This window comes from Saccopteryx leptura, chromosome 6 (assembly GCF_036850995.1).
Source record: "Saccopteryx leptura isolate mSacLep1 chromosome 6, mSacLep1_pri_phased_curated, whole genome shotgun sequence".
Taxonomy (NCBI): Eukaryota; Metazoa; Chordata; class Mammalia; order Chiroptera; family Emballonuridae; genus Saccopteryx; species Saccopteryx leptura.
The window spans coordinates 50343618-50358503 of record NC_089508.1 but is presented as its reverse complement, the minus strand read 5'-3'; the positions used below and the strand labels follow the sequence as shown (position 1 = coordinate 50358503).

The following is a 14886-nucleotide window of genomic DNA, read 5'->3' as shown; positions in this document are numbered from 1 at the left end:
GGGAGAGCGCATACACCCCAGTATGGGTCAGTGATGGCATTCAAATAATTTAACAACTGGTTCTCTGCACTAGTGACCATATTAAGTAAAAAAAAAAAAAAAAGATATACTGAAAGGTAGTTTATTATCCCATGCATTTAATACTTAAATAAGAACAATAAAAGAGGTACACAAAACTAGATTGTTGTAAGAGTGTTAAAATATTAATGAAAAAATATTAAATAATACCTGACAAAAAACTATAAAACTGTTATTTAAGATATTTCCATATTGCTTCTTGATTGGCATCCTCACTTGAAATTTTTTTCACCTGTGGATGGAATGAACGTTACTATAGGCACTTAGAATACACTACTGTGCAGATGAACGTTAAAAAAAAAGTAAGGGGGCCCTGGCCGGTTGGCTCAGTGGTAGAGCATCGGCCTGGCGTGCGGGAATCCCGGGTTCGATTCCCGGCCAGGGCACACAGGAGAAGCGCCCATCTGCTTCTCCACCCCTCCCCCTCTCCTTCCTCTCTGTCTCTCTCTTCCCCTCCCGCAGCCAAAGCTTCACTGGAGCAGAGTTGGCCTGGGCACTGAGGATGGCTCCATGGTCTCTGCCTCAGGTGCTAGAATGGCTCTGATTGCGGCAGAGCGACGCCCCAAGATGGGCAGAGCATCGCCCCCTGGTGGGCAGAGCATCGCCCCCTGGTGGGTGTGCCGGGTGGATCTCGGTCGGGCGCATGCGGGAGTCTGTCTGCCTCCCTGTTTCCAGCTTCGGAAAAATACAAAAAAAAAATAATAATAAGGGATGTAAATTTGTGATTGCTACATTGGGCGGCTGCTCAGGCGCTCACCGTAGAGAACCCTGATTACAAGTGCCATTTTAACAACTGGTTTGCCTAACTCAACAAAAAATTAGGTATTGGTTCTGCCGAACCTCTGCAAACCAGTTGAATCCCACCACTGGTCTGGGTGCATGTCCTGCCAGGGCAGCGGCCTTTGGTCATTCAGGTGGACAGTGACATCTTAACTTTAAATGTTTTTCCTTGAGGAAGAGGCACCTTTTGCTAATTTGCACAAAGGTGTCATATGGACTAGCAGTGCCCACCCCTCTCCCATCACCATTCCGTGTTGGCCGGGAGGGATGCAGCCACAGCGCAGTTTGGCCCAGCCCAGTGCAAGAACTCAAAGATGAATGAGACATTTTAGAAGCCCAGAATAAAGGCTCTCTCTTTGGGGGGCCATCAAACTAATCTCCTTCTCTCTCTCTCTTGTTGGCAGACAGGCAGGATTGAACCCAACTACCCCAAGGTCTGTGGTCATCAGGGGAATGTGCTGGACATCAAGTGGAACCCTTTCATCGACAACATCATTGCTTCATGCTCGGAGGACACGTCGGTGAGCAGGAAGGGTGTGCCCGCGGAGGGCAGGTCCACGAGACTCCCCGCCCTTCTTCCGGGAGGATTTCCTTCTTAAACTCCCCTCCTTCTCGCTCCTTTGCCCTCTTCTGATCCAGGATGGGGAGTTAAGAAAAGAACTGAGGGAGTGAATCCATAGACTGACAGATTTTGTGGCGTTAACATGATTTTGTTTGGAAGTGCCGGTTTTGTAGGTGAGAATTAGAACAAAAAAATTAAATGTATATTCAGCACTTGTCTGTGGTCTCATAAAGAGAAGGGCAGGAAGGGGCATACGGACAAGGAGGAAGGGGAAAGGGAAGGAAATGAATGAACCATGAGGAAAAGAACCTGTGTTTTTGCAGCCTGGGTGTGGCAAATACTCCTGGTTTTGTGCCCTGGGAGCCATGGCTTTAGGGAAGGACACTGGCCTGGGAGTTGTTATGACTTGTCCAGGGACCTACAGTGGTGGCCCAGAATTTGAGCTCCATGTGTATACCACTTAACAGGGAGAGAGAAGAAGTAGGAGAAAGGAAATGAGGAGGAGGGGGCAGGGGGAGATGGAGGGAAGAGGAAGAGAGAGCAGGCAGGAGAGATAGAGATGGAAGGGGGGAGGGGTCAGGAAGAGTTTGGAGAGAGGGGATAAAGAATCCAGGGATAGTAGAATCTGAAGTTGTTTTCTGGCCACCTTTCCCCCAAGCTCTGCTGATTTTCACAGGCAGGGTAGGGTCGGGTGCTGGCAGTAGCCTTCATGTTTTTTAGGGGAGCCTATGTCTTTTCTCACACTGCCCTTGAACACCGTTAACTCACCAGCTTAGAAGTAAGAGGGGGTTTCAGAGTTTCAGCTGAGCTGTGAGGAGGGGCTTCCTGAGCCCCTGGTATTCCCAGGTGAAGGAAAAGCAGCCTTCCAGTCAGGTCATACGCATCTCCTAGCACTCATTGGCAAAGCCTGGGCATGGGCAGTAGGCTCCCAAGATACTGGGACTGGAAGGAACTCCCATGATCGTGTCGCCTGTCTTTCCAGACTGGACTGTGAGTTCCTGAGAACAGAGGTTCTGAATCCCAAACATCTAGCACAGAGCTGACTACCTGGTAAATGCTTAGTAGGTATAGGATGGCATGGATGGTTGGATGGGATGGATGTATAGGATGGGATGGATGGTTGGATGGGATGGATGTATAGGATGGGATGGATGTATAGGATGGGATGGATGGTTGGATGGGATGGATGGTTGGATGGGATGGATGTATAGGATGGGATGGATGGTTGGATGGGATGGATGTATAGGATGGGATGGATGGTTGGATGGGATGGATGTATAGGATGGGATGGATGGTTGGATGGGATGGATGGTTGGATGGGATGGATGTATAGGATGGGATGGATGGTTGGATAGGATGGATGTATAGGATGGGATGGATGGTTGGATGGGATGGATGGTTGGATGGGATGGATGTATAGGATGGGATGGATGGTTGGATAGGATGGATGTATAGGATGGGATGGATGGTTGGATGGGATGGATGGTTGGATGGGATGGATGGTTGGATGGGATGGATGGTTGGATGGGATGGATGTATAGGATGGGATGGATGGTTGGATGGGATGGATGTATAGGATGGGATGGATGTATAGGATGGGATGGATGTATAGGATGGGATGGATGGTTGGATGGGATGGATGTATAGGATGGGATGGATGGTTGGATGGGATGGATGGTTGGATGGGATGGATGGTTGGATGGGATGGATGTATAGGATGGGATGGATGGTTGGATAGGATGGATGTATAGGATGGGATGGATGTATAGGATGGGATGGATGTATAGGATGGGATGGATGTATAGGATGGGATGGATGGTTGGATGGGATGGATGGTTGGATGGGATGGATGTATAGGATGGGATGGATGGTTGGATGCCTAGATGGGTAGGTGAACAGATTAATGGATAAATTGTTGGATGGATGACTACATTGATGGGTAAAGAAATGACTGAAGGAATGGATAACAGATAGATGAATGGAAGGAAGGATGATTGGATGAAGGTGAATGGATAGATGGATGAATGGAAAGATAATTGTGACTGAATGAATATAATTCAACTAATCAATTATCCAAAGAAAGAGAAAGAGTCACAGTAAATAGTCTCCATTGATTAGTAAAGTTGTTGGTGGTGGGTCAGCTGGCACAGTATCTAGTAAATGGGAGTAGTGGGGAGGGGGCTAAGAGAGGAATGGGCTTGGGCAGCTCCCTGAGGTCAAAGCCCTCAGTCAACCCAGGAGCAGCAGCAACAAGGGCAGGATCCACTGAGCAGAAAATCAGAATTGATGGTGACATAGGCTATTGGTTTGGTTACTTTCTTCAGCTAAATGAGGATAGTCAGAGCACAGGCAGGCCAGAGGATGGCCACAAGGTGATGGAGCCCAGGACAGGGCTGGAAACCCAGGAAGAATGAGATGACTGGTTGCTTTCTGGGCTGGAAAGGAGGCAGCTAGAGCTGGTGGGGGCTGGAGAGGTCAGTGGTTGGTGTGGGTAAGGCCTGGGCTCCGTGGGAGAGAGGGTGGGCAGAGTCACTGCCTGTCTCACTCTTCTGGATGCAGGGAGCCCAAGGATTGCCAGCAGCCCCAGCCAGCTCCACTACTGCCTGGTAAGATGTTGAGTGACTGTCACCAGCCATCAGGGAGCCAACACCCCTGAACCTTGGGGCTGCCTTCTATGAGCTCCTCCTCCCAGTCCAGGTTGGACACTTTGCACACAGTTAGCCCTCACTGCCCCCCCAGTCTGAGGGTTGGGAACAGATCGTACGACTAGGAAGTTGAGGAGACCTTATGGTCCCAAGGCTTTCTTGCTCCATGAAGTCTCATCATGACATGAACCCACAGCATCCTGTGGGAAGCCTCAGGCTCCTCCTGGGGTCTCATGTCTCTCCAGGGGAGCCAGCTGGGAAAGAGAAGAGCAGTGTCCACTTGCTGTGGGAAGGGACAGGTCAGGCCAGAACTCTCGGGGTCACTGGCCGTCCTAGTTCCACCTTAGGTGGAAACTCCTGTCTGAGTCAGGACGAGGATGGCAGGGGTCACCGGTGCTGATGGCCCTACCCAGTTCTATCTCAGCACTTTATTGCACCTGAGAGTCATGTACCGCGTGCTCCAGGACCCCAGTTAATAAGCCAGACACCCATGCTGTGTGTTCAAGAAAAGCACGAGGCCCTGGCTTCGGTCACACAAGCCAAGCCCTTCCTCCACTTTCTGCACACTTGCTGAAGGGCCACACAGTGCCCGCCATGCTCCTGGATGCTGGACTTCAAAGCCAGTTTGACCATGAGATCTGACTGATCTGGGATTGAATCTGAGCTTCACCATTTACCAGCTGGGTGACCAAGGGCATGTTACTTACCCTCCCTGAGCTCCAGTTTGGCTTATCTTTATAATATTAATAATGATGATACATCCCTGTGGCTGTTGCTATGAGGATGAAAGGGGGGGGGTCTGTGCCTGGGACTATGCCTGCTAGTCTCAGTCCTGCCCTGGAAACGCCACCAGCAGAGGGCCAGCACCACAGCCCACTCACTCAGAGGCAATGCAGAATGAAGTCACTGCAGCCAGGGAAGGTCAAACAGGGCTATGGGCCCAGGATGGAGAAAGGATTAATTCTGAGCAAGGTACAGCCCGGACAGAGGGGGTTAGAGAAAGCCAGAGACTGGAGAAGCAGGACTTGGACAGCAGAGAAAGGGTTTAAGGATGCCCAGGAAGAGGGTGAAGCTACAGGCCTGGGGGAAATGTGTCTCACACAGCTTAGGCCAGAGTGACAGTGTCCTACAGACTGGGTGGCTTTCAAACCATGAAATGTATTGCTCACAATGCTAGAGGCTGGAAGGACTAAGGCCAGTATGCCAACATGGTCAGTGTCTCATTGAGTTCTCACACTGGGGAAGGGGTTAGGGCTCTTTCAGTTCTCTTCATAAGGCACTAATTCCATTCATGAGGACCACACCCTCATGACCTACTCACCTCCCAAGGCCTCACCTCCGAATAACATCATCTTTAGGGGTTAGGATTTCAACATATGAATTTTGGGACAGCATGAACATTCAGACCACAGCAGAGTTCATATGGTGTGTTTGGAAAGTAGAGGTATCTGGTGTGGCTGGAGTGCTGGGAGCCGGCCAGGGAGGGGAGTGGGCGGGAGAGGGACACGAGGGGCGGAGGCGAGCAGAGCGAGCGTGCTCGGGATGTCAGGGTGAGCAGCTGCGCTTTGAAGTGAGGCCATTGCTTCTCAAGCCATCAGAACATAAGCCGGGACAGCAGGCAGGTGGTGTGGGGGACACCGGGCGGGTGGTGTGTGGGGGACACTGCGTGCTCTGGGGCCCAGAGGAGGGCGATTAGTGGGGCTGAAGGGTCAGGACCAGCTTTGTAGGGGAAGAGGCCCAAACCAGCCAGAACGTGACTCCACAGAGAGAAGGGGAGCACCCAGGGGTGAGAAGACGAAGGACGCCAGCGGGGGGGTGGGCACCGGAAGAGAAGGGCTAGCACAGGCCGCTGATCCGGAGAGAAGGTTAAGTCTCCAGACCAGAGAGGAGCTGCGTTCTCGCCCTGGTTGCCAGCCCAGCTGCCCCAGCAGCAGCAGCTCAGAGCCCTACTCTGCCCCACAGGACTCTGCCCCTCCTCAGGCTCCGTGCCAAAGGTCATGGCCTGGCGCCTGCAGGCCCGGAAGCCGGGGCCCAGCGTGCCCAGAGAAGGGCATACTGAGGCCCAGGGCAGCACCTGGCCCCAGGTCGCACAGGAGTCTGTGTCCCCGGCAGGGCTGGAACCCAGATCTCCTGACTCCCAGTCAGCACTCTGGGCACCTCACCAACAGCCATAGCTTTACAGGTGAGGAAACTGAGGCTCAGATCCATCACATGCCCAACATTTACATCTTGGTATTCTCTCTGTGCAAAGCCTCTGTGGGCACCTTGACCAGCCTGGGAGGTGGGTGCATCGGCCTCGAGCCTGCAGCTCCCGAGATGGGCCAGCAGACCGGTCCGCCTCCCCAGGCTGCTCTGACTGGCCTTCCTCCTCATCAAGCACCTCAAGGGCAGGCCATCGAGACACCCCTCCCTCAACCAATTCCAACCCAAATGGTCAACTTCCTGCACATCTGAAACAACATCCAGAACCAGGGTTAAGAGTCAGCAAACCTACTGTGCGCCAGGCACTGTGCGGCGCACCGAGGCAGAGCAGGGACCCAGAGAGAAGCTGCTTGCAGCAGGCCTTGCCCACGTCTTCTGCCTGCGCACTTGCTCCCACCCCTCCGCCGCCCTCTCCTTGTCTCAGAACATTCGGAGGACACTGAAGGGATCAAGCGAACCTCCACCCCTTCCAGTTCTTTCCCATATCCCCCATCCTTGAAAAGTCTCCAGTGAAATTCATCCCCCATGTCCCTCAGGACCAGCCTCCCTGCCCCCAACCCCCAGAGATTGAGGAGATCCCTGGGAGCCTAGCACATCCCTCCTGGTAACCAGTGGAACGGATCCAAAACCCGTTCCCAAGGGCTCCTGTCACAAGGGAGGGGTGGGGGCCGTAACTCTCCTGGCATCTGGTAGAATCCAGTTCTTTCTGCTCCGGGGTGATGTCACCTATTGTTGAAGGGCTGTGCTTTTTATAGCTTCTGCTGCAGCTAGGGAGGGCGGCTGGGGGGCGGCTGGCAGGCAGCAGGGAAGAGCGCTATGGGTTTCCCAGCCTCCTGCTCTCAGCACTTCTTCGGCAGCCTCAGAGGAAGAGGTTTCTGACATCTCAAGGAGAGGGCAGAGCAGTCAGTCTCAGGAGAATTAAGGAGGAGGAAGAAGGAGGCAGGCCCCTCTCCCCGGGGGGCCAAGCGCAGTATCTTCCCTTTGCCTTGGGTTCCCTTGCCCTCCGTCCAGCCTCCCAGCTCTCCCAGAGATGATCCCCTTCCCAGAGGAGCTAGGAGTGGGACAGGGCAGCGTGTCAGCTCTGCCGGAAGCAGCCGGAAGCCACCCGCCACCGTACCCTTCTACACACTTGAGAATCAATACCTCTTGGAGCTGGAAAGGAGTAACATACTCTTTTTTAGTGATGAAAGGACAGTAGTCCCAAGAGACCTCACCAATGCACTGGGCAGCTGCAGAGAAACCGGCGGTGTGGCTCGTGCGTTAAGCAGCCAGGCTCAGGAGGCTGTAGGCCTACATTCAAATCCTGGCCCTTCGACTTTCCCGAGGTGTGACTTTACACTTCTTTCTTTACCTTTCTGGGTATCAGTTAGTTGCCCTACTGCAAATTGGGGACCATATTGGGTTCATCATGAGAACTAACTGAATATGAAAATGTTTCATGACTACTGAGAACTCCATAAACATTAACTGCTACTTTATTAGCCTTAGCCTTAAGTGGGGACCAAAGAGTTCAAATAACTTGTCCCAGTGAGGGCTGGCCGGAGGGCTGGGAGTCAGACTCCTAGTACTTGCTCTTTCTACAACATTTCATTCTTTGCTCGTTGAGCCTCCAAGACAGGCCTTGCATCACTGGTTTCCAAAAAGGAGTAAGCTGAATGCTGGGCCTCAAAATCCAAGAAAGAAATCTACTCCCCCCAACCAGGCCCCTTTTCTAAATCAGGACAAAAGGAGTGATTTCTCCTCTGTCCAGCGCACCACCAGCCAGGGGAAGGGCTAGGCCACTTGCCCCAGGTCGGGGTGATTCACTGCTGATCCTGCTGAGGGTCCCTTGGCTTTCTCAGGTTCTCCAGTGATTCATTCATTCAACAAGTCTCTTGGGTCCCTACTATGTGCTAGGTATGTCCCTCACCCTGGAGATAGGGCAATGACCTCACCCCTGTATGGAGGAGTGGACCAGCCAGCAGGAAGCCTCACTGGTTGTCTGTGCCCCAGGAGGGTGATCTCTAGATACTTGGGGCTAGGGAGCTGCACCTTCTTCCTGGATGAGCAGAAGGACAGACCATGCCTGACCCAGGTTGTCAGGCTCCATCCAGGGGACAAGGAAGGGACTGGGCAAGGACAGGCTGCAGAAGAGAGGAACCGGGTAGTTTGCCTACTTCCAAGCCTGAATTTGAATCCCAGCTCCTCCCTTCCTGGCTGTGCAACCCCAGGCAAGTTTCCTAACCTCTCTGTGCCTCATTTACTTACCTGTGTAAGTAAGAATAATCATTAATAAAAAAGATAATAATATTCAATAGCATGGATTTGTCCATGTGTCCAGCTCCATGTTTGTCATTTCATTTAACCCTCTAGCAGCCGCCTCAGGAGACTCGGCAGTAGACACTCAATTGTACTTCCTTCTCAGCCTCAGGTCACCTCTCTCACCAGCCTGGGTTTGAATTGATTTGTTTCTCACATTGGGAAACAGTTAGGTGGTCAGAAGATATCAACATGAAGGTGGACTTTGAGATGCTACCCCTTGTTTAGGTGAGTGGAGATAAACTCAGTTTCTAGTAGTCAACAGAATCATTTGCAAGAAATGGGGAGGTGAGAGTTCCAGGAGCCTCCCCTGGCTCTGGGCAAGACCCTCACCATTTCTCTCTTCCCGCTGCAGAAGACATGAGACTTGCTGTGATCTTGGCTCCAGGCATTGTATCTGTAGAGTGGTTGGATGGAAATCCTAGGGCCAGTGACTGTGTGATATAGTACTGTATAGCTAAACTGGATGCTTCCCGAGGGCAGAAACCATATTGTGTACTGTCCTGTTTCTCCCCACACTGCTCTAAATAGAGTTTTGTTTTGTTTTTAAGTAAATACTAAGCCGTTGGACTCTTTATACCTTCTCCCAGCTGCTTAGGACCACTGTGAGCTTCAGCTCCTTCTCTGAGCTCCTATACCACAGATTCAGACAGTAAGCACTGCTTGTCTGCGGTGGCTATAGAACAAGCAGATGCCCTAAACAGAACATTCTTGCCCTTAGGAACAGTGTTGTCAGAGGCATTCCGTTGGCCCTCACTAGACCGTGGCCCTAAGTCACCAGCTGCTATGACTCTCAATTGTCAAATGCAGAGAGAGACTCAAACTTCATAATCACATAATAAATTTAAAAAGGAAATGTATACTGCATTTTATAAAATGGAGACACACTTTATACTGTATACATTGACAACACCAGTGACAACAGAATGCACATGAAAAATATAAATCCCATCTAAAATTTGAGCTATATAAAACTTGTATAGGGTCCTTAATTAATACTTAGCAAACATTGTTACATACTCTTAAGTTCTTAGTAATCTTCCTGGTAGGGCACAAATGTTTACTTAGTCTTCAAAGCAACTATAATTATAGGTATAATTATTCTTACAGATGAGAAGACTAGGGCTGAGAGAAAGACTAAGTAACTTGGCTGGAGTCTCACAGCTAATAGGTTCAGAGACTGGCTCTCAATGGAGCCTGTCAGATCATAAAGTTCTCTCTTTGTTGGCCAACTGCTCCCTCCTCCATGCACAGGGACACTGGTTTTGTAGCTTTATTAACAGTCCCCTATCAGCTGTCCTGCTGTAGCCATGTCTGTCTAAAGTGTGTGACTCAGGGAGGGGCTGAGCATATTTTGTTGGATGTCTGTAACTGAGAATAACAGGGCTGTGACCCAAGGACCTATGAAGTAGATGATCCCCGACACAGCTGCTTTCTCAAAACAGAATGCTTTTGCCACTTTTCCCCTCCCCTTCCTTCCAGAAATCCTGTTTGGCAGACCCTATTGGGTTTCCTGTTGAATAGAAGAAACCTCCCAGAGCAACTTCTGGGCAGATCCACAGTGCTCCTGCCACGCCCATCCATGCTTTTCCTCCAACAAATCCCTTCCATGCTAAGGGATTGGAATTCCTTTTCCAGCTACTAGGCCCACTGTGAACTTCAGCTCCTCCTCTGAGCTCCTTTAGCACGTTGTGTCGCACCAACTGTTAGCTGTAGTGGTGAATCAGAACTAGTCTCTTCCCCGCAGGGATACATTCCATGATGTCAACAGCCGAAAAGTTTGGAAGATTAACTTGTACTGTCTCATTCTGTACATGAAAAAAACCGGGGCCCAGTGAAGGAAGTGGTTGATATTAAATGGGGATAGGCGCCTCTTTCCCTCTGTGGGGCATTTTTCATCAGGGTCCCCCAATCCCTGCCTGATGCACTATTCCGGCAGTTATTGGGGAAAACAGCCCCTGGCTTCTCACTTGCAGCCCTTCACCCCACGGGATGTGGTTGCTGTCTAGGGGCTGAGCCTGGGCACGGACATGACCTGCCTTCTGCATACACCTTGGCTTAGCTCGTAGGTTTCTAGGCAGAGCTGTCTGTCACCCCAACAAAGCCTCAGACCCACAAGGACGCTGAGCTCAGTTTACTTTAACCCACACACCTCTAAAAGGTGCTCACATCTCAATTCATCATCTAAGCAAGGAACATGAGCCTCAGAGAGGTTAACTGGCTTGACCAAGGTCATCTTACTGGTCAGGGGGATTAGAGCCTGGGTGGACCCTCACTCCACAGCTTCCCCCTTGTCTCTGCCTTAACCCAGCATGTGATGCCACTCAGGAACCCTCAGTTAGCTGGCTGCTCAGGAATTAGGCTGTTCTGGAAAAGGGTTTTTTAAATTTTATTTTCTGAGAGTCCCTCTAAGCAGCACTCCTTTGGGCCTCAGTGACGAGGTGTGACACACGTGGCCTCTGCCCTCCTCTGCCACCTGCCAGCCTGCTCCACCCCAGCCAGGCTGACCTGCTGGCGATTTCCCCACCCACTAGCCCTGAACCCACACACAGGTCGTTTTTTGTGCCCCACCCTCCCCCATTTCCCTAAACTGTCTTTCCAAACCTGGGTCGACATCTCCCTTTTCAACCCTGCTTCTGCCCAAACACTCCCACCCATCACCCCCAAGACTGGATTTGAGGTTTCCCCATCCCTGTGCCCTGGCAGGTGCTCTGCTGAGTCAGCCCCACTAACACTGCCCAGGGGCCCGCACGGGGCGAGTGCAGCACCCGTCCCATTGGCTGGTAAGAGCCTGGTTCATAAGAGGGATGTGTGGAAGTAATGAGGCTCAACTCTCAGTTTCAAAGATCTTCCTCAAAGACCAGAGGCGCCTGACCCTGCAGTGGCGCAGTGGATAGAGCGTTGGACTGGGACACGGAGGACCCAGGTTCGAGACCCCGAGCTTGCCAGCTTGAGCATGGGCTCATCTGGTCTGAGCAAAGCTCACCAGCTTGGACCCAAGGTCACTGGCTTGAGCAAGGGGTTACTTGGTCTGCTGAAGGTTCCCACGGTCAGGGCACATATGAGAAAGCAATCAATGAACAACTAAGGTATCGCAAGGAAAAACTGATGATTGATGCTTCTCATCTCTCTCCGTTCCTGTCTGTCACTATCTATCCCTCTCTCTGACTCTCTTTCTGTCTCTGTAAAAAAAAAAGAAAGAAAGAAAGAAAAAGAAAACAAAGACCAGAGGTGACTCTCCTGCCTCGGTCAACACTTCCGCGCTGAATGACATAGTGTTTCCATGTGTACGTGCTTGCCCGTTGTCCTCAAGAGACGGTATGAGGTGTCCATAGACAGGATCCTTTGCCCCCAAACACCTTCACACTGACCCATCATTCTGTCTTATCCCCTTGAGTCTGAAAGCCTTTCAGGCCTCCCAAATGCAAACAAGGGTGGCCAATAGGGGAAAAGGACGCCCAGTATTTCTGCGAATCAAAGAAATGCAAATCCAAACAACAGTGAGGTAGCATTTTTCATCCAGTGGGCAAAACTCCAGTTTTGAAGATGTCGTCTTAGAGACCTAGGTGAAAAGCAGACTGTTGGTGAGAACTGGAACAGCTTTTGGGAACAACTTGACAGTAATTATAATGAAACACTTCTAGGCATGTGTCCTACAGGCCTACTCACACCCGTGCACAAACTTGTATTACAGTGCTGTTCATCAGAGAATGAATTGTAATAGTGAAAGAAGTGGACAGAACCCAGGTGTTCATTATTAGAGGCTGATTAAGTCCGTCACCGCACAATCATACAACAGATGTCCCTCTGGCCACTTAAAAAGATAAGGTAGATCGTATGTAGTGGTGTGGAAAGGTGCCCACTTCTGCTGTTACATGAGAAAAGCGAGTTGCAGAAGTACATGTATAACAGTATCCCTTTGGGTAAAAAAGAAATTGTGTGTGTGTGTGTGTGTGTGTGTGTGTGTGTGTGTGTGTGTGTGTGTGTGTGTGTGTGTGTGGTGATGGTGGTGTGTGTGTGTATCTAACACAAACATAGTCACTCTTCAAGGGTCACCTTCCTCTAGTACATTTGGAGACAAGAAGAATATGTCTTTTCGGTAACTACTGAGTCATCTATTTGGGTCCCCACTCTCCCCCCTGCCATTTCCAGATCAGACCTTACCCTGGAAGGCCCTCCCACAGGGCCTGTGGAGAAAGGACCACAGGGCCTACTAGGCCCTGTTTATGTCAGCTCCCTCCCCCGGGCCTGCTGCCTTGCTGGGCTGCTCGGGAGCACTGGGCTCTGCAGAGAGCTGGAGTGACCAAAGGAGATGACAGTCAGAATGGGAAAACATTCAACCTTCCCCTAATTATAAACTTCTTTTTTCTAGTGTATGTTTGAAACTGAGAATGGTCCATCTAAGGGTGACCCCAACCCTTCATTAGACCTGCCTGTCTCTCCCTGAAGACCCCCCTGTCTGCATGTGCAGAGCTGGGTCTCCAGGGGACACATATGTGGGAATAGTCATGTTTGTAGTCTCGGGGAAAGCACCATGACCAGAAGCCTGCCAAAGAAATCCCCTCTGGGGCATTCCTAGTGCCCAGCCTCACTCCCTGGTCCTTGAGATGGCCTGTGACTGGCTTTCCTCAGCACGCTTTCTGTGTTCATTCAGGGCCTTCAGAATTATAATCGAGTGGCTAATATTCCGTACTGATGTGACATATTAAATTATTCCCCTCCTGTTGGTCATTTAGAGTGTTTCTAAATTTTCTGTAAAGATGATGTTACAATAAACATCTTTGTGCATAGTTTTTTGCTTATATTGTATTTTAAAAGTGAAATTACTGAGTCAAAGAATATAATACAAATGGCTTCATAGTTCCTACTAAAGATAGCCAAATTGCTTCTGAAAGATCACTCTGATTTATAATACTATCAACAACGATTAAACCTACAATACGGGGTGGGACAAAAGTAGGTTTACAGTTGTTCGCATGGAAAACAATACAATAATTAAGAAATAGTAATACAAGAATAAACTCTGTGCTTCATGCCGTCACAACTGTAAACCTACTTTTGCCACACCCTGTATAATCTGCCAACATGGCTCCTTTTTTTTTTTTTTTCAGTTGGCTATTTTAGAAGATTATAAACGGTATCTCAAAGCTGTTTTTCCTGTTTTTCTTCTTGCTAGCAAGGGTGGAGTTCATATTTTCAAACATTTTGTTTTAAGAGTGTCCTAAGTTGTAGTAGTCACATGTGTTCTTTCCTCTCCACCAGTTAGATCATAATAAATAGCGTTAACGATAACAACAATTAGAACAGGAATATAGTTCCTTCGTCCTTTAGAGAACTCAATAGTTTATCAGCTTTTACAAGCAGCATCTCATTTTATTCTGCCAGTAGGAAAGGCCGGGCAAAGCTTTCTGCTGCTGAGCCTGGTTTGGCTTAAAAAACAAGCCCACCAGGGCTGGTGTAAATAATGGGGGGTGGGTTAGTCAAAGGTTGCAGAGAAACTACCGTTTCTCTGTCTGGGTCCACATGGCCCCTTTTCTCTGCTTCTCTTCAGCCCCTGCCCCCTGGCTGCAGACCATCTCCCGTCAGCCTCAGTAAGCCTGGGAGTGGCGGCTCCTCCAGGCTCTGCCCGTCCTGCCAGCTCAGGCTCCAGCATCTCCTCAGAATCTCTGCCCCTCGGTTTATCATATCTCAGGGAGGACTCTGGATGTCCCAGCTCCTGGAAAGGTTTCCCCCTGCTCAGATGTCCATCCTGAGTGGGAGACAGGCCGTACGGCACTAACAGAGGAGCTGGGGCTGAAGGATCTCTTAGAAGGGTATGGGAAGGCAAGCAGAGATAGGGTTTTCAGTTCAACACAGGCTCAGAGCTGCTCAGCATGTGGACCGCTGTGCTCTGCTATGGTCGGACCATAGCAATAGCACGCCAGTGGTAATAGTTGTTGAGGTTGGCAGAGACTTCTCTGAAGAAACCCTCCCAAAGGAAGAGAAGAGATGGCCTCTTTCCTCTCTAACCATACCCCGAGCCGCCCTCCAGGCCTCAGCCAGCTCTGCCCACCACCCTGGCCATGAGGCGCCTCACCAAGCAGGTCTCCCTGGTGTCCGAGCGACAGGCTATCGGGGCGACCTCCTGCCCTGCCCACCCAGCCTAGGCCCTCTGCTCCCGCTGCAGGTGCGGATCTGGGAGATCCCCGAGGGCGGGCTGAAGCGGAACATGACAGAGGCTCTCCTGGAGCTGCACGGGCACAGCCGGCGTGTGGGGCTGGTCGAGTGGCACCCTACCACCAACAACATCCTGTTCAGTGCCGGCTATGACTACAAGGTGGG

At 50.6% G+C, this 14886-nt stretch overlaps 1 protein-coding gene across 4 annotated transcripts in view; it reads left to right on the top strand.

Moving 5' to 3' along the window:
• CORO2B (coronin 2B) overlaps positions 1-14886 on the top strand; it is a 185687-nt gene that overhangs the window by 158012 nt on the left and 12789 nt on the right. For all 4 annotated transcript variants that reach the window (XM_066388306.1, XM_066388305.1, XM_066388304.1 and 1 more), the window contains 2 exons: positions 1263-1379; positions 14732-14881. In XM_066388306.1, coding sequence (XP_066244403.1) covers positions 1263-1379; positions 14732-14881 — 267 coding nt within the window. The remainder of the gene's footprint in view (positions 1-1262; positions 1380-14731; positions 14882-14886) is intronic.